Below are 19,857 nucleotides of genomic sequence, written 5' to 3'. Positions count from 1 at the left end.
TCCCTTCTCAGCCTCTTAAAGTGCTGGGATTATAGGTGTGAGTCACTGCAGCCAACCACATTCTTATGGGGCAACAATCTGCATAGACTGAATAGCAGCTTCCCCCTCTAGACAGAGTGCAGCTTTCTAGTTGGCCACAAACCTCACCACTCCCTATTGTCTCCCTCTTATTAAGGCCAGTGTCCATTGTCATTTATAGTAGCATTAGTGCTTTTGATTTCTTATAGTAGAAGGAAAGTTAAATCTTTTCATATCCGTGTTTTTTTTTATTATTATTATTATTATTATTATTATTTATTGTGAGACAGTCTCTGGTGCTATCTCTGCTCACTGCAACCTCTGCCTCCTGGGTTCAAGCAGTCCTTCCCTCTCAGCCTCCCGAGTAGCTGGAATTACAGGCATGTGCCACCACACTCGGGTAATTTTTACATTTTTTGGAGATGGGGTTTCACCATCTTGGCCAGGCTGGTCTCGAACTCCTGGCCTCAGGTGATCCACCTACCTTGGCCTGCCAAAGTGCCGGGATTACAGGTATGAGCCACTGCACCTGGTCCCGTGTCATTTTTATAAGTGGTAGGTAGAGATGGACCAAAAGGTTCATGTTTTAAGAAAGATTTTTTTTTGACTAGGCACAGTGGCTCACACCTGTAACCCCAGCACTCTAAGAGGCCAAGGCAGGAGGATCACTTGAGCCTAGGAATTTAAGACCAGCCTGGGCAACATGGCAAAACCCCGTCTCTACAAAAAAGTATAAACTATTAACTGGGCATGGTGGCATGCACCTGTAGTCCCAGCTACTTGGGAGGTTGAGGCGGGAGTATCGCTTGAGCCAGGGAAGTTGAGGCTACAGTGTGCCGTGATAGTGCCACTGCACTCCAGCCTGGGTGACAGAGCAAGAACCTGTCTCCAAAAAAAAAAAAAAAAAGCTAAGAACATTCTTCATTTCTACACACACAAGTCTTTCTTTTTTAATATGCGACTGAGTGTCCTGTTTTGAAGTTACCCAGCCTTCTTTACTGATTTAGCTTACCCACCTACCACCCCTAGGTATCAGTTTGTAATTCCTGGTATGCAGTAACCTTGAGATCTCGATTCGAAGGAAGAAACAGGGGAGGCCTCGACCCTGCGAGAAAGACACTAAAAGTCAATGCAGAAATCTGAGCAATGGCAGACTCTGGTCATTTCCTTGCACACTGCCCACCTTAGTTAGACAATGCCAACTTGAAAGCATAACTTTGGTCTTCAAGTCTGAGGAGTTGAGCTCAACATTGAGAACAGGGCCTCAGGGTTTTGAAGATCAGATAAGCATTTGCCTAAAACAAAATGGAAAAAGGCATTATAGTAAAAGGAATGCGGGGCCACGCCTGTAATCCCAGCACTTTGCGAGGCCGAGGTGGGAAGATTCCCTGAGGTCAGGAGTTTGAGACCAGCCTGGCCGACATGGCAAAACTCAGTCTCTACTAAAAATACAAAAATTAGCCGGGCATGATGGTAGGCACCTGTCATCCCAGCTACTCAGGAGGCTGAGGTGGGAGAATTGCTTGAACCTGGGAGGTGGAGGGTGCAGTGAGCTGAGATCGCACCACTGCACTCCAGCCTGGGCGACAGGGCGAGACTCCATCTTAAAAAAAAAAAAGGAATGGTTGTAGTGGATAACATTGCTTCTTTTTTTCTTGCTAAGGATCATTATTAGTTCTCTGAGGTTGTCTTTGGTGCTGACAATAACTGAGACACATGCTGAGTTTTGATATCATCCTAAAGCCTCTTATCGTAATAAGCATCTTAAGTGAAAAGCTACCCTAGATAAATAGAGTGAGGACCTACCTGCTGTTGGGCCATTCTCCCTGCACAAACTCAGGACTGGAAGGAGGACCACTAGCCTTTGCAGGACGTGATGATGAAAGGACAGGAAGATGTATGGAGAGCTTGCCTTAAGGCCTCTGCTAATATAGAAATTCCGTTTGCTTGGAGAAGGGAAGGACTTGAGGGTGCTGGAGAAAGGGGGTAAGACTGAATCTTCCAAGGTGAAGTAAGTCTGCCGAGCAGTTTTAGCCTAGAGATTTCCTGGGAGCATGACTGATAGACCAGCAGAGCTTGGGGTTTACGTTCATCTTCACCCACCATCAAATCCTTAATGTAGGATTTCACCCAGAAAGATTTAAAACCACGGGCCAGGCCGGGCAAGGTGTTTTATGACTGTAATCCCGCACTTTGGGAGGCTGAGGCAGGCAGATCTCCTGAGGTTGGGAGTTCGAAACCAGCATGCCCAACATGGTGAAACGCCATCTCTACTAAAAATATAAAAATGAGCCCAGGAGTGAGGGCGCACACTTGTAGTCCTAGCTACTTGGGAGGCTGAGGCACAAGAATTCCTTGAGTCTGGGAGGTGGAGGTTTCAGTGAGCTGAGATTGTACCACCGCACTCCAGCTTAGGCAACAGAGTGAGACTCTGCCTCGAAAAAAAAGAAAAAAAGAAAAAAAAAGTCACGGGCCTGCGAAATCATCCTGACTCTGTTGCCTGAGATTCAGTTTTCCAAATGCCTCTCAGAAATAGAGCTGTCAGGAGGCAGAGGCCCTAGCACTCAGATATATTTGAGTCCCAGCTCCAGCACAAAGGAAACAGCCCTGTTGTGGCCTGCTAGACATCCCCATAGGCACAGGCTTCAAAAATGCTTCCCAGGGTGAGCAAATTAATAGCAAACACAATGTTCTCCTTTCTATCCTGAAAGATGGTCTCCTAACCTCGTCTGTACCTGCTCAAAGCTACTATACCTGGAGCTCCTGGAATCAGCTTCTATCCTTCCAGTTGTAACCCACATTTATGGCTTGTTTAAGCATCCACAGGAGGCCTAGCATTGTTAATGACACAGAGAGAAACCCAGCCACTACCTGCAATCCTGAGTCAGGAAGGGATAGGTGGGGATTGAGAAGCAGCTGGGCAAAGCAGCAAAGCAACTGCCAAGGACTGGGCAAAAGGCAATAGAATGCAATTGAAGTGGGATGGATGCAGGTTAGACATAAAGAAGAACTTCCTGACACAGGAGACTATAAGCTCCTGGAGGAAATAGTGAGGTCTGACTCCTTGGTCATCCCAGAAGGGATCCCCACCCTCTTCGATGCTCTTATTTGTCTAGATTCAAAGAAAATCAGCCCTAGAGGCATCTTCTTTTAAGTCCATCTCAGGAGGCTGAGGCATTAATCTTTATCTAGCAGTCATTTCTCTTGCCAACAGTCTGGGTCACTGTGGGTGGGGCCAGTGAGACTCGAGTCCCCCGTCACAGAGTGCATTGTGTGTATGACTTTGTGATCCTCATCTTCACCACTCCCTTGCAAATTGCATCTGGCCTGGGATAGTAGATAGAACAAATCAGTTCACCTGTCACCATTCACTCACTAACCTGCTGTGTGCATGGTTCTGGGGTAGGAGCAAAGCTGAGCAAACATAGACGTCCCTGCCCTTGAGACCCTCACGGATGTGTGTGGGAAGAGACTCATACAAGGTTCAATTAGTGCTGAAATAGAGAGGAATACAAAATGCTTTGGGAACATAATTACCTCAGCAAGTAGGTACCAGGGAAGGTTTACCCCAAGAAGTGACACCTGGGCTGGGTTTTGAAGCTCAGGTAGGAGTTTGCCTAAAAGAAAATGGAAAAAGGCATTATAGTCAAGGGAATCATTATGGCTGATACGTTGCTTTTTATTTTTCTTGCTAAGGATCATCGTTAGTTCTCTGAGGTTGTCTTTGGTGCTAACACAACCTGAGACACATGTTGAGTTTTGTTTTGTTTTGTGTGGATTTGTTTTTTGTTTTTTGTTTTTGTTTTGAGATGGAGTCTCACTCTGTCGCCCAGGCTGGAGTGCAGTGGCCTGATCTCGGCTCACTGCAAGCTCCGCCTCCTGGATTCACGCCATTCTCCTGCCTCAGCCTCCCCAGTAGCGGGAACTACAGGTGCACGCTGCCACGCCCCGCTAATTTTTTTGTATTTTTAGTAGAGACAGGATTTCACCAAGTTAGCCAGGATGGTCTCTATCTCCTGACCTTGTGATCTGCCCGCCTTGGCCTCCCAAAGTGCTGGGATTACAGTCATGAACACATATTGAGTTTTGACATCATCCTAAAGGCTCTTATCATAATAATCATCTTAAGTAAAAAGCTACCCTAGATAAATAACATGAGGACCTGCTGTTGGGCCATCCTCCCTGCACAAACTCAGGATTCAAATCAAGTCCTTCTTCCCTTCCTTTCGTATTAAGCATCTGTTTCCCTTGCCTGTCTAGTTTGCCTTCCTAAGAGAGAAGGGGTAGAATCATGCCCTGTTTGGGGACGGAACATCTATTTTCAGATACCAATTAAGCGTCAATCAAACCCTTAGTATGAGGTACGAGTGGGGACAGGGTCAGACCTGGGGAAGTGGTATTTCCATTTGCGGTTCTCTCCTCTTTTCCGTCCTTCCCACTGCCCTTGCCCCTCCCTCCAGCCTCTGACTGGTAAAGGCGATCAGATAGAGAGATGACTGTTAAATCGAAATCCCACTCCCCAAGCTCAGCCGCCTTGGGATCATGGCATTTTCTCACCCCTGGGGACACAGGGCTTGTTAGCTGCTTTCAAAATGTCAAAATCTGTTGAGAAGATTTTCCCTGTTTCCAGGTAAATGACAGCATCCCCCCAGCTTCTCTAGAGGCTCTAAATTATGAGAAAGGTGGGGGACAGGCTTGCGGGCCATTTCTTTCCCAATCTTTAGGGGATCCAAGGTCTCCAGGATGACACCAACTGGCCAGCTACTGCTGGCCTTGCTGAAAACCAAAAGGGTGTAGCCAGCCCCAGCCAGCCCCAGCCAGCCTGGGTCTGAATGAAGGCAAACCAGTAAAATGCTCCACTTCTTGGCGACAACCCAGCACACTCACCGGGAAGCCTTCTAAGTCAGCCCTGATTCATTATGTCAGGATAAAAATAACAGTAATAATGGCCCAGCGCGGTGGCTCACGCCTGTAATCCCGACACTTTGGGAGGCCAACGAGGGTGGATCACTTGATATCAGGAGTTCAAGACTAGCCTGGCCAACATGGTGAAACCCTGTCTCTACTAAAAATACAAAAATTAGCTGGGTGTGGTGGCGTGTGCCAGTAGTCCCAGCTACTCAGGAGGCTGAGGCAGGAGAGTTGCTTGAACCCAGGAGACAGAGGTTGCAGTGAGCTGAGATCATGCCACTGCACTCCAGCCTGGGCATCGGAGTGAGACCCTATCTCAAAAAAATAAAAAATAAAAATAAAATAGTAACAGTGATAACAATATCATGGGGGCAAGTGTGTAGTCATTTTAACCCTTGGACTTATGAGCCCACAGCATTGAGGCCAGGAGTACAGCGCCTAGCTGGTGACCTTGGTCAGATGACTAATTATTAACAGCATCTGTGCTGAGCCTCCCTTTCCTAATAGGGACTAATAGGCTCATCAAGTTGTGGGGAGGATGAAATGAGATAACATATGAGATAATGATGTCAACCATAACAACGGGACCTAATGTATTTATTGAGCAATATCAGGTACTGTGCTAAGCACTTTAGGTCCATGGTCTCACTGAACCCCCAGCTCAACTCGATGAAATATTGTGATTGTCTCCATTTTACAGATGAGGAAACTGAGAATCACAGAGGGTTTTGTTGTTCAACATAACCAGTAAGTGACGGAGATGGGATTTGAACCCAGGCCTTGGAGCCCTGAGCCCACGCTACAGGGCCTGACACAGAGTAAATGCTCAACAAATGTTGGGGTCATTACTATTGTTCTTATCTGACTAAATAATATATTGCTAATTTGAGGCAGTTAGGACAAGAAAGCACTGTGCCCATTTTACAGATGAGACCCTTGTGGCCCACAGGTGACCCAAAGCCCAAAGTGACCACCCACTGAGTCATGACAAGGCTGCGTCTCTTCCCCTTTACGACCACATTGTCATCTTTGTCAGTCATTGAAATTAACGGGACAGATATGATTTATGCCTCCTGGGTGCTAAGCTCTGGAAACACAGAGAAAAGAGCAGGAGGGCCTTGAGTGGAAAGAGCGGAACTTTGAGAGCCTGGATTCCAAGCCCAGCTATATTGCTTGTTTTTCATTAGTTTGAGGATAGCCACGTCATCTCTCACAGCCTCTATTTTCTCATCTGAAGAATGGGTTGCCATGAGGATTCAATGAGCCTGTGGATGTGCAGTGGCCTAGCCCAGGTCAGGCACCAAACAGACATTTACTGAATGTTACTCAAAATGAAATGAAGGCCAGGTGTGGTGACTCATGCCTGTAATCCCAGCACTTTGGGAGGCCGAGGCGGATCACTTGCGGTCGGGAGTTTGAGACCAGCCTGGCCAACATGGTGAAACCCTGTTTCTACTAAAAATACAAAAAATATTAGCCGGGTATGGTGGCACACACTTGTAATCCCAGCTACTTGGCAGGCTGAGGCAGGAGGATCGCTTGAACCTGGGAGACGGAGGTTGCAGTGAGCTGAGATGGTGCCACTACACTCCAGCCTGGGTGACAGAGCGAGACTCCACCTCAAAAAAAAAAAAAAAAAGAAATGAAATTGAGTATGATCACTGCCCTGGAGCAGTTCACAGCCGAGCCATCCCCTCTTCTCATTTAATATGTACCTCAACTTCTGAAAACTTCTACTTTCAAGACAAACTACAGATGGGGATACACACAGCAGTCATCATATTGTGATATTTGGGGTTTCGTAGACTCGTGCACAGATGTTACCCACAGAGCTCCCTTGGGTGGCTTTGGCAGAGTCCCGTGGCTCCCTTGAGGCTGACATCTCAAGGTGCTTCTTGGTTACTCCCTTCCCTAAGTCTGTCTCAAAGCATTTGAGAAACCTCTTGCATTTTTAGATTAATTACCCTCTGTAGGAGGATGCCCCAAATCCCGAGTTCTAAGCTGCAGTCCAACTCATTTTTGCCCCGACTTCAATCAGGTCCGGTATCCCTTGCCTTGGTCTAGACACCCAAGTTGGATTTTCCCAAAAGCATCTTCAGTGCCCCACTTCCTGGGGTGATCCACCGTTCCCAGGGTGCCCTCAAACCAGCAGACCCCCCCACCAAGATGCTTTCTAGGGATATATACTGAACAGAGTCTCTCTCCATCCCAGAAGCGTCTTCCTTCCTTCCACCCCAGCCATCGCCTGCTCAGTGACTCCTAGGTCTTTATAGGTCACTGAGCCAAGAGGCCAGCAACCAAGCTTGCTGTCCTGGGTGGTCAGAGCCAAGGTGGAGCCAGGAAGTGGTACGTGAATTGACTGGTGTTTGGGTTCAGCCCTGCTGGAATTTCCACATATTTTTGCTAACTGTTTGTTTTAAGAGTGAGTATATTCAGTGCAGGCTGTCCAGACTGTTGTCCGGGTCTGACAACGACACTGTGGTTCTGAATCAGTGACACCACTCTGCATGCTCCTTCACTGCACCACCCCATATTGAAAAGCTTTTCCCAAAAAGGGCAAGTTGGGTCAAAGTCATTTTTCTTTCTCTCTGTAAATTGCTATCAGTTGCCAAAACCAACCCCCACCAAACAGGCTCTTACAGGTCAACAGCCCCAGCCTACTTCCATTTCCTGAGGTTCCCAGGATTTTCTAAGATACAAGGGCCAAAACATAAACACAAAACTTGTGCATTTTCAATATTTGCATTTGGCAAGTTAAGGCTTTCAACAAACAAACACAGTACAATGCAGTATCGTAGGGCAGGCCATGAGATAATTACAGGATTGATGTTAAGATTAATTCCTGGTGTATATGTACGTTCTGGTCTGGTAATGGGACCAAGCTGAAAGTTGTCAGTAGCATCTGGCTGTACTGTGATATCACTGCAATTTGGAGAAAGCTTAAAAAATTCAGCCTTGATGCCCCTTGGTCCTCCAGAGGTCTCCACTATCACCCTGAATCCTTAACTGGGATGGGTCTGACACCCAAGCACCCCCTTTCTTAATCACCTTCTACAGACTGTTGAATTACAGAAGAGAGAGAAGCAGAGTAAGCAGTGTCGAGTTTCTATGCTGTTATCTTAAGGAATGAATCACTTTAGACATAGTGCTTTGAATACACTATGGGAAATTATATTCCAAAGTACTAAATACGCTTGGTTAAGTTCTATACGTAGCAATGTTTTAATGGCACAGATAAGTGGGTACCTCCTGGATTTGTGAGTCTGTGGGCCTGGACCCTGATCTGCCCCAGCTCATAACCGGGTTACGCTTGCTGCCCGGGAGAGGTGGTGCCTACAGGTGGGTGCGGTGCCACCCAGGGCTGCAGCAAAGGGCGCAGTGTGTGGTGTCTGGCCCCTGGTGTGAATGGCCCTCTGCCCAGCTCAGCCCCGGTGTGCTGCCCTCATTTCAGGAGAAGCCAAACAGGGCAGGTTGCTGCAGGCCTCTAATAGAAGAGTTGTCACTGGTGCCGATAGCATTAGAATAAGAAGCGACTTGCTTTGTACAAGTTTAGGCCTTAGCTCTTAGATGAGTTTACTAGGGCTGCTGTAATAAAACACCACCAACTGGGTGGTTTACACAGCAGAATGGATTGTCTCACAGTTCCGGAGGCCGGAAATACAAAATCAAGGTGTTGGCAGTGCTGGTTCCTTCCGAGGGCTGGGAGGGAGAAGCTGACCCAGTCCTCCCTCCTTGGCTTGTAGGTGGCCGTCTTTGTGTTCACATGGCGCTCTCCCTGTGAGCATGTCTGCCGTCAAATTTCTCTTTTCTGTAAGGACACCAGCCCTCCTGGATCAGGACCCACCCTGATGACCTCATCTTTAACTTGATTTCCTCTATAAAGGCCCTAACTCCAAAGAAGGTCACATTCTGAGGCAGTTTAGGACATCAACATATGAATTTGATGGGGGTGGGGTGGGGGGAGGACACGGTTCATCCCATAATACGGGGGTCCCCGAACCCCAGGCCACAGACCAGTACTGGCCTGTTAGGAGCTGGACCGCCCAGCAGGAGGTGAGCGGCGGGCGAGCAAGTGAAGCTTCATCTGTATTTACGGCTGCCCCGCATCACTCACATTACCGCCTGAGCTCTGCCTCCTGTCAGATCAGTGGCAGCATTAGATTCTCATAGGAGCTCGAACCTGTTGTGAACTGCGCATATGAGGGATCCAGGCTGCATGCGCCTTATGAGAATCTAATGCCTGATGATCTGTCACTGTCTCCCATCACCCCCACGTGGGACCATCTAATTGCAGAAAGCAAGCTCAGTGCTCCCACTGAGTCTACATTATGGTGAGTTGTATAATGATTTCATTGTGTGTTATAATATAATAATAATAGAAACAGTGCACACAATCAAGGTAATGCACTTGAATCATCCTGAAACCATGCCCCCGACCACTGGCCCATGGAAAATTTGTCTTCCACAAAACCAGTCCCTGGTGCCAAAAAGATTGAAGACTGCTGCCGTAATAGTTCCTAAGATGCTGTATGTCTTGGAGGTGCCTGCCTGCCTCCCTTGGTGTAGCTGTCAGTCCTGGTTTCACTGTGAGACTTGTGACAGTGACAGCCACTACTGGGGAAGGGCAGGTGCTTGACCTCTGTTTCTAGGTGTTCTGAGTTCTGGTGCTGAGTTTCTGTCTTCTTGCCTAAAACTCTCCCTCCATCCACCACCCAGCACACCTGCTTCTTACTGCCTAACATCTGCTAAAAAAGCCCACCATCCAGCCGGGCGCAGTGGCTCACGCCTATAATCCCAGCACTTTGGGAGGCCAAGGCAGGTGGATCACCTGAGATCAGGAGTTCGAGATCAGCCCAACCAACATGAAGAAACCCCGTCTCTACTAAAAATACAAAAATTAGCCAGGTGTGGTGGAACATGCCTGTAGTCCCAGCTACTCAGGAGGCTGAGGCAGGAGAATCGCTTGAGCCCGGGAGGCGGAGGTTTCAGTGAGCCGAGATCATGCCATTGCACTCCAGCCTGGGTAACAAGAGCAAAACTCCATCTCAAAAAAAAAAAAAAGCCCACCATCCTTCCACTTACCCAATCCATGTTGACTTTATCCTTTGCCCCGATCCTCTCCTACCCAGAGACTCTCAGTTCCACTTCCAGAGCCCCCAACCTTCAGTTCCCCGCTTCTAGTCCTGCTGCCCCTGTAGCTGCATTCCCACCCTGTGGCCACTCACGGCCTCATTGCACCATCCTCCTCATGGGTCTCTCTGCCTTGACCCTCTCCCTCCTGCAATCCTTGCAATCATGTCTTCCCTAAAACCCAGCTGAGATAAGATCACTCACTCAGGCAGGCAGCTTCAGGGCTCGTGATTCTCTATGAAATCAAGGCCAACGTCCTTGGCTTAGCTTCTAAGGGACTCTACAGTGTTGAAGCTTTTTAGACCTTGTGTCAGTTTGCTTAGGTTATAATCACAAAGGACCATTGCCTGGGTGGCTTAGACAACAGAAATTTACAGCTCACAGTTCTGGGGGCTGGAAGTCCAAGATCACGGTGCCGGCGTGGTCAGGTTCTGGTGAGGGCTGTCTTGTCAGCTTGTAGACATCTGCCTCCTCTGTGTCCTCATATGGCAGACAGAGAGAAAGAGCTCTGTCTTCCTTTTCATATAAGGCCACCAATCCTATCAGATTAGGGCCCCACCCTTATGACCTTGTCTAACCTTCATTATCTCCTAAAAGTTCTATCTCCCAACAAAATCACATGGAGGTGGGGGATGGGGTTAGGGCTTTGTATTAGTCACGGTTCTCTAGAGGGACAGAATGAATAGGATAGATGTATATATAAAGGGGAGTTTATTAAGGAGTGTTGACTCACACAATCACAAGGTGAGGTCCCACAATAGGCTATCTACAAGCTGAGGAGCCAGGAAGCCAGCCTGAGTCCCAAAGCTAAAAGAACTTGGAGTCCGATGTTCAAGGGCAGGAAGCATCCAGCACAGGAGAAAGATGTAGGCTCAGAGGCTAAGCCAGTCTGGTCTTTTTACATTCTTCTGGTGCTTTTATTCTTCTGGCTACACTGGCAGCTACTTAGATTGTACCTACCCAGATTGAGGGTGGGTCTGCCTTTCCCAGTCCACTGACTCAAATGTTAGTGTCCTTTGACAACACCCTCACGGACACACCCAGGGACAATACTTTGCATTCTTCAATCAAGTTGACAATATTAACTATCACAGGCTTCAAATAAATTTGGAGGAAGGACAGAATGCAGTCTCATGCAGATCTCATATGTTTATTGAACATGTACCGTGTGCTGGGCACTATTCCAGGGATAGAACAAACTGAACAGTGGGTAGGCAGAAAACAAGTATTATATAAATGCCTAAATAGGTATATGTAAATCTATATCTACCAGATATATAAATGTAGATATGCACATACATGTCCAGGTACATATATGCTCATGATGACCACAGGTAGTGTTAAGTGCTAGGGGGAAAACAAAGCATGGTAAGGGTGATTGGGGGCAGAGAATGTCAAGGAGGTGACACTGCTTTAAAGAATGATCACAGCCGGCACAGTGGCTCACACATGCAATCCTAGCACTTTGGGAGGCTGAGGTGGGCAGATCACCTGAGGTCAGGAGTTCAAGACCAGCCTGGCCAACATGGTGAAACCTCATCTCTACTTAAAAAAAAAAAAAAAAAAAATTAACCAGGCCTGGTGGCACATGCCTGTAATCCCAGTTACTCAGGAGGCTGAGGCAGGAGAATCACTTAACCTAGGAGATGGAGGTTGCAGTGAACCAAGATCACACCAATGCACTTCAGCCTGGGTGACAGAGTGAGACTCCATCTCAAAAAAAAAAAAAAAAAAAAAAAAAGGCTCAGGAAAGTTTTCTAACATGCCGGCATTTGAGCAAACTCAGTGGTCGGGGTCAGCCACTGGAATTCAACCCTTTAGATCAGGAGTCTACAAACCTCTTCTCTAAAGGACAAGATAAATATTTTTGGCTTTGTGGGCCACATGGCATTGGACTCCATCAAAACTACTAGCCAGCTCTGACATTGTTGTGTCAAAGCTGCCACACGCTATATGGACACAAATGAGCCCCAATGAAACTTTATTTATGGACACTAACATTTGAACATCATATAACTCTCGTGTGTCACAAAATATTCTCCTTTTGATTTTTGCATTCAATAATCCAAAAATGGAAAAAAATCCTTCTTAGCTCAGGAGCTGTACAAAAACAGACAGTGGGCCACGCCGTCTGCGCATCTCTGCTTTAGAAGAAGCAGCTGTAAGATGCTTTTCCCAGTTGTGGAATGAGAGTCATTCAACGGCTGCTGAGTCCTAGAATACTTGTCCCCAAAATACAGTAGGTGCTCAATATGCACTTGTTGAAAGGGAGAAAGAAGGGAGGAAAAGAGAGAGGGGGAAAAGGAATCAGAGCTTCAGCAGACCTTGGAAGTGGCGTTCTCAGCTCCAGAGCCCAGGCTGACATGACTGCACCTCCCTGCCTCCTTTTGAGCCTGGCTGCAGGACCATTTCCTTTCATTCCTTCAGGACCTCTGCAAGTTTCCTAGGCAAAGAGGTGTTGACAAGGCTATGAAAATGCCCATGAGCTCATGGCCTCCTTTGCACACTTAGGGGCAGGTGTCCCGGGGTCCACAAAGAGCGAGCCATGTCTCCTCCCACTTAAAAGCTTCCATTGTCCCCACCGCAGATATAAAGCCAGAAAAGGATGTATGTAGCCACAGTCCAAAGCCCACATGTGCCCTGTGCCCACCGTAATAACTCGCAAGTGCTGCTAATCTGCATTTTGACCAGGAGAACTTTGGTGCCCACTCAGAAAAGTCATTTGCATCCTGCATGCAGGGCCCCTGACTGCTATATTAATCTCCCCGTTTCTCCCTTCCTGAGTCATCTAATATTGCTGCTGGCTAATTAAAACATCAAAGCGCCAAGTACAACAGCCCTGCCAGAAGCCTCCTAATGCCTGGTTTCAAGTGTGCAATCCAGTGAAACCCAGGGTGGAGGGGGGCACGGCTCACACTCGGGCAGCCAACTACTTGACTCTTAACAACCACCCCTCACACATCTGGGACCTCCACAGATGGCCTCTTTTATTAGTCCTGTTATCTCGTTCCTCCCACTCCCTGGCGATGAAGACTGTCGGCTGCTGCCCACAGGCCGCACCCTGCTCCTCCTCCTCATGCCTGGCCCCCCACCCTCTGAGTCCTGGGCCCAGACCCGATGTCATCACCACATCTGAAACCGGGTGTGTAGGGAGAATGGCTGGGGTGCCTTCCTCTGCGCAAGGTAGGATTTTTTTTTCCTCAATGATACAGGTTGTCGGCATGATCAGAGGAATGTGTTTACTACAAAGCCCTGCCCAGATGTGACTTTCATCACCTCCAAAACTCCTCCTGGAAGAGACAGGAGGGGAGACAGGATCCTAAAGAAGTGTTTAGGGTGCCTGGTCAGGCCTTTGAACAAAGCGGGGTTGTTTGTATGCAGATTGCTAAGGAAACATGGGCACAATAACTGAGACAGAGACTATCAATGAGAAACAAAGGGAAGAACTCATCCAAACCTTTATCATGCTCCGAGTGTGGTAGTGTAGTAATAATACTTGCAGAAGTAATAATAGTAATAATAATACAAGTAATAATATAGGTAATATAAGTAATAATAGTAATACAAGTAATAATACAAGTAGTAATAATACAAGTAATACAAGTAATAATGCTTGCAGAAGCATTGCAGTACTACTAGTAATACTAATACTTCTAATACTATAAGTTGGGCTAGTGGTCACATAATAATAACATTTATAATAATAAATAATGGCTAACATTTAGGGGGTGACTGATCATCCAAGTAAGAGATGACTTGGTCAGGGCGCTGGCCAGTGGAAGGGGAGAGGAGTGAATGGATTCTAGAGCTAGTTAAAAAGCTAAGATGGGTGATCACCAGTGATGAGTTGGGTGTGGGAGATAGAGAAGAGGCTGATGACTAAGATAGCTCCCACCTGTGGCGTGTCCAGCACAGATGGTTGGTAGCACCCAGCACTGAGGAGGACCAGATCTGGCCAGGGCGGGGAGACGAGGAAGATTATGAATCCTGTCACCTTCCGCGGGTTCCCTGTGCTGCCACAGCCTGCACTCTTCCGGAGCCATCTTTAACAGTGGCCCACCCTTCCCCCACCTCCTGTTCCCCAGGCTCCAACATGGTGCCATGAACACTTCAACACAGGACTCTTATTCCACTGGCTGCGAAGGTGGCCATGATAGTTCTCTTAACTTAGGATCTTTGCATGATCTGTTCTCTCTGCTTGTAAGACCTTGCTTCCTCTTCTTTGCCTGTCTAGGACGTACTCATCTTTTGGTCTTAATCTAGAAGTTAGATGTCTCTTCTATGCGCTCCCACCTCCCCTGTGCTGCCAAGGTCCCATGTAATGGCATCCATTGTGCTAAATCGATTGCCATGGCTCATTCAGTTTTTATCACCTCCTACAGGACTGTGAGTCCGTGGGAGCTCACATCCATCTAGTTTGTCCTATGGTCTTGGTCTCTGCTGCCTGACCTGGCACATAGGAACTACTCAATAAACGTGTTAAATGAATGAATTATTCCTAATGGCCAAGAGGCAGGATAGTCAAGCTGTTAAGGACATGGTTTGATAGCCAGACTGCCTGGATTGGACTCCTTTCTTCAGCTTATTAGCTCTGCGATCTTGGGCAACTTAACCTCTCTGTGCCTCAGTTTCCTAATCTGTAAAATGGAGATAATAAGGTTGTTGCTTGGCACATAATAAGTGCTCATTTAATGTTAGTTATCAGTATTAGTCCTTCGCAGTTCTTTGTGACTTCTATCCTGGACTTAGCACCTTTAATCATAATTCACAGCTACCTTCACCAGCCTGAGCTCCTCCAAGTCAGTGAGATGGGTGCCCTGCCTCCTTTCTGATTTTATCTCCTTACACTTGCCCTCATGCATACACTGCAGCCACAGTCAACCTCCTTGCTGGTCCTTTGAACTTAACAAGCTCATTCCCACATCAGTGCCTTTGCACTTGCCCTTCTCCCCTCCGGTTAGTTACAGTCACCTCCCCATTTTCTATTCTTATCATCACCTGGAATTATGCTGATCCTATGTTAGTTTACTTACTGTTTATCTCCACCTCCACCACATAACACTTCAGAGAGCAAGGTCCCTGTCTGTCTTCTTCACTGCTGAATCCCCAGTGCCTATTTATTGAGCATGTATTATAATAGGTGCTCAATAAATACTAGTTGAATGTATGAATACCCTGCCTTAAGGTCACTGTGCACTGATATACTCTTTGCATGAGTGTCACTTAACATTGGCTCATCTTCTCCCTGACCTTGCTTGGCTTTCGCATCAGGGTGCGCCTGCTGCCCCTCCCTTAGAGTTACTAAGTGACCAATGCTTGCCTGATGCATGTGTGTGCCTGTGCCCAGGCAGGTAGACAATAACCCAGGAGCATCCAAGACAGATGTGATCCTAGGCCAGGTGCGATGGCTCACACCTGTAATCCCAACACTTTGGGAGGCTGAGGCAGGAGGATTACTTGAGTCTAGGAGTTCAAGACCAGCCTGGGCAACATAGTAAGACCCCTGTATCTACAAAAAATACAAAAAAATAGCTGGGCATGGTGGCATGCACCTGTAGTCCCAGCTACTTGGGAGGGTGAGGTGGGAGGATCACTTGAGCCTAGGAAGTCAAGTCTACAGTGAGCTATGATTGCACCACTGTACTCCAGCCTGTGTGACAGAGCGAGACCCTGTCTCAAAAAAAAAAAAAAAAAGACAGATGTAATCCTTATCAGTGAGGTCTAAAATGAATGGGCCAACACTGGTCAGCCTGAGACTTATCCCCACTCACCTGCTGGTCAAATTGTTTGCAGAGTGAAGACAAATGGGGGACTAAAGTTCCCCATAAACAGGCTCTTCCATGGCTTCTTTCCATGTAGGTGTTCAAGACAGAGGGGACGGTAAGTGCAAAGTCCCGGAGGCAGGAATGAGCCTGGAAGTTTTAAAAGTCAGAAACCAGAAATTTGGGGGCAATATTCTTTGCCTCAAATTTTTTCAATTTATTTTATTTTATTTTATTTCATTATTATTTTTCTGAGATGGCGTCTTATTCTGTCTCCCAGGCTGGAGTGCAGTGGTGTGATCTTGGCTCACTGCAACCTCTGCCTCCCAGATTCAAGCGATTCTCCTGCCTCGCCTCAGCCTCCCAAGTAGCTGAGATTACAGGCATGCGCTACCACGCCCGGCTAATTTTTGTATTTTTTAATAGAGACGAGGTTTCACCAAGTTGGCCAGGCTGATCTCAAATTTCTGATCTCAAGTGATCCGCCCGCCTCAGGCTCCCAAAGTGCCAGGATTACAGGTGTGAGCCACTGTGCCTGGCCCAAAATTTTTCAGTTTAAATCTTTGTTTTCTCAGTCCTTGCCAGAAATGGTGAGTTTGGACTGTCACAGAAAGGCCTAGAAATCCAAGTAAATCGACCCAGCTTTAGGTTTGATTCCCCGGTGCTAGGGGCTATTATCATTCAAAGAGGCTGATGGTGTCCTTTCAGTCATGTGTTCATTCAACAAATGTTCACCGAGTCCTTACTCAGTGTGTCAGACCCTATTGAACCAGAGAGACCACCTTTGAGTTCCTGATCCCTCTCCCCAGAGCAGAACCCAAGAGGCTCTTCCATGGTGTTTCTTTCCACGTAAGTGGGGAAATCAGGTTCCCAGGAACCTTGTACATGTCAACCAGGGAGGGCTGGATCTTACTCTGGATATAGACAATTGGTGACTCAAGGCAGATCCCAGGAAGAACAATGGCTCTCCCAGCCTCCGTGGAGACAATGTTACAGTCCACTCAAGGCCCTGCCTCATCTTCCACCTTCATTCTCTCCTTCAGCCCCCTGCCTCAGGAAAACAGTCCCCCACAAAGAATGGCAGCCCCTCCAAGTGTCCACGCTTCCTCAAAGTCAAGAACTGGGAGACTGACGTGGTTCTCACTGACACCCTCCACCTTAACAGCACATTGGTGAGTACCCCAGCGGGGTATAGACAAGGGGGTGCAGCTGCATCACTGTCCACATTTGGAGTCGGATAAGTCTTTGTTGTGGGGGCTGTCCTCTGTTGAAGGGTGTTGAGCACCACCCCTGACCCTTACTCCCTAGATGTTAGTACATCCCCTTCCAGGTTGTGACAACCAAAAATGTCTCTGACAGCAGAAGCACCGCCCTCTTGGACAAACACTGCCATTTTAAGTTCCAGCTCCCTTTCTAACCTCATGCATTTCAAGGAAATCACCTCCCTTCTAACAACAAGCAGCCAGAAAAGGCAGACAGTAAAACACAGATAAGACAACTCAGACACAGAGGGAGGGGAAAAAGTCTCTTGGGTAACCACCAAACTTCACACTCATATAATAGGCTCCAGTAAAACAGTGGGCCTTAATAGCATATTCCTTTCCCTTTAGATGCACTAAGATAGGGAAGCTAAAAGCAGACTTGGGGGATATGCCTGCAGCTGCAGGAAAATGTATGGGAACAGACACAAAAATTCTCCCTCCCAGATAAGCAGACAAAGAGACACAGAAACATTTCAAGCTTGTGATAAACTCTATCACCCTAAACCCTTAAATACTCTTAGTCTGTAGAAAAGAGTGCTCCTCATTAAGACAAACACCTAATGTATACAGGGCTTAAAACCTAGATGATGGGTTGTTAAGTGCCCACCATGGCACATGTATACCTATGTAACAAACCTGCACATGTATCCTGGAACTTAAAGAAAGAAAAAAGAGTGCTCCTAACCTAACTCAGCCAGAAGCCCCTCTAAGGTTTATTCTTTAAAATAAACCTGTCTCTGATTGTTAAGCCACTTTTCATGTTTCTTTCTTCCTTCTTCAACACTTGCAGTCTCCAAGACATTACCTAACATCCCCTGGGTAAGAAATTCACCCCTGTTTGAGAACCACTGGTGAATTCTCACTCTCTTACGTAAATGCTTTTTATTTGTGAACCCGGTATGCAAAAGAATCTAAGAAGAGTTGCTGTTTGTGAATACCCTCTCTGTCTCTCATAGTCTGACCACTGGTGGAGTATTGAACAAACCCTTCCTTGATTTCACAGTGTGTCCTCAATATTTTTATTTCATATTTTTAATAGTCAACAAACCGCTATATTGTTTTAAATTTTTGTTGAACCTGGGCCTCTTGGAGGAATGGTATCTGCAAGCTATTACAATGTAACAAATTGCCCTGAAACTTATTGGGTGAAAACAACTATTAAAACTATGTATAATTTTTCAAAAGTCTACGGATTGGCTGGGTGGTTTAGTGATCTGGTCCAGACTCTGTTGATTTTGGTGAGGCTTTCTCGTACATCTGTAGGTACGTCTGAGGGGTCAACTAAGGTCAGGGTGGTCTAGGATGGTCCTGGCTGAGATAACTCAGCCCTGTTCCATGTGGTCTCTCCTCTTCCAGCAAGCTGGCTTGGGCTTGTTCACATGTAGTTGCAGGATTCTAAGAGGATGAGCAGAAACATGCAAGAACTCTTGAGGCCTAGACTCAGAATTGTCACAGGGTCATTTCTGCCACATCCTAAGGGTCAAACCAGCCCAGAGTCAAGAGGTTAAGGGATAGGCTCCACTTCTTCATGGAGAATTGCTGTAAAGCCACATCACAAAGGATGTGAATACAGGGAGGGGAAAAATTAGGGCCCTATTTTGCAATCAATCTATCATAGATGCATTCAAATGAGTTACTGTAGCCACTGTATTAGTTCCTCTTTGATCATCATGCAAAATCTAAAAATATTTCAGATTTTAGTACCAGTGATTCTGATTCCTAGTCAAAAAGCTTCTGTTTCCAAGATGAGTAGAGCAAATACTTTAGGAACCTGAAAATGCTACTTAGTGTTCCTTAACATGGCTATGACCATATCCAGCAAGGATTTGAAGCTGGTACTTGAGAAATTGCCTCTGGGAATTAAGGGCCAGGTAAATTCAACCATGAATATGAGATCCAAGCCCACAGCCTAACACCTGCCACTCTTGGGTAAAACCAAGCAATAGCCCAAATCTCTTGATCTTCCAGGAAACGGGATGCACTGAGTACATCTGCATGGGCTCCATCATGCTTCCTTCTCAGCATATACGGAGGCCTGAAGATGTCCGCACAAAAGAACAGCTCTTCCCTCTCGCCAAAGAGTTTATTGATCAATACTATTCATCAATTAAAAGGCAAGTGTATGTCAATTCTGGGGAGCCCAAGGTAAGTTATCGAATGCTGGAGACAAAGATGTCAGCCCCAACTTTGCAAACCAAGGCCAAAGCACAAGGCCAAAGCACAAGGCCTCTGCCATACACAGAGGCTTAAAACTGGCTACCCACAGGTCACATCTGTTCCCCAGAAGTGCTTTTGTTTCACCTGCAAAGGGCTGCTTATAATTTGAAAAATTTCAAGCAATTCCATGCCTAGATACATACCCTAGAGAAAATCTCACACCTGTTCACAAGAAACCATCAGTAAGAATGTTCACTGAAACATTGTTTGTAGCAGGAAAAAATTAACATTAAAGATCCAACAAGATACCAGGCACAGTGGCTCACGCCTGTAATCCCAGCGCTTTGGGAGACCAAGGCGGCAGATTGCTTGAGCCCAAGAATTCAAGACCAGCCTGGCCAACATGGTGAAACCTTACCTCTACTAAAAATCCAAAAATTAGCAGGGCATGGTGGTGCACAGTTATAATCCTAGCTACTTGGGAGGCTGAGTCATGAGAATCGCTTGAACCCAGGAGATGGAGGTTGCAATGAGCCAAAATCACACCACTGCACTCCAGCCTGGGTGAATAGAGTGAAACTCCATCTCAAAAAAAAAAAAAAAAAGAAAAAGAAAAA

General features: G+C 46.7%; 1 protein-coding gene across 1 annotated transcript in view; it reads left to right on the top strand.

Annotated features, from left to right (window-relative positions):
• NOS1 (nitric oxide synthase 1) overlaps positions 1-19,857 on the top strand; it is a 145,799-nt gene that overhangs the window by 53,455 nt on the left and 72,487 nt on the right. Inside the window, exons 4-5 of the mRNA XM_025402120.1 lie at positions 16,865-16,993; positions 19,052-19,197. Of these exons, the coding sequence (XP_025257905.1) occupies positions 16,865-16,993; positions 19,052-19,197 (275 nt within the window). The remainder of the gene's footprint in view (positions 1-16,864; positions 16,994-19,051; positions 19,198-19,857) is intronic.

The sequence above is a fragment of the Theropithecus gelada genome, chromosome 11 (genome assembly GCF_003255815.1).
Source record: "Theropithecus gelada isolate Dixy chromosome 11, Tgel_1.0, whole genome shotgun sequence".
NCBI classification, from domain to species: domain Eukaryota; kingdom Metazoa; phylum Chordata; class Mammalia; order Primates; family Cercopithecidae; genus Theropithecus; species Theropithecus gelada.
Note: the sequence above shows the minus strand (reverse complement) of the source record. Positions and strands in the feature narration are given on the sequence as shown.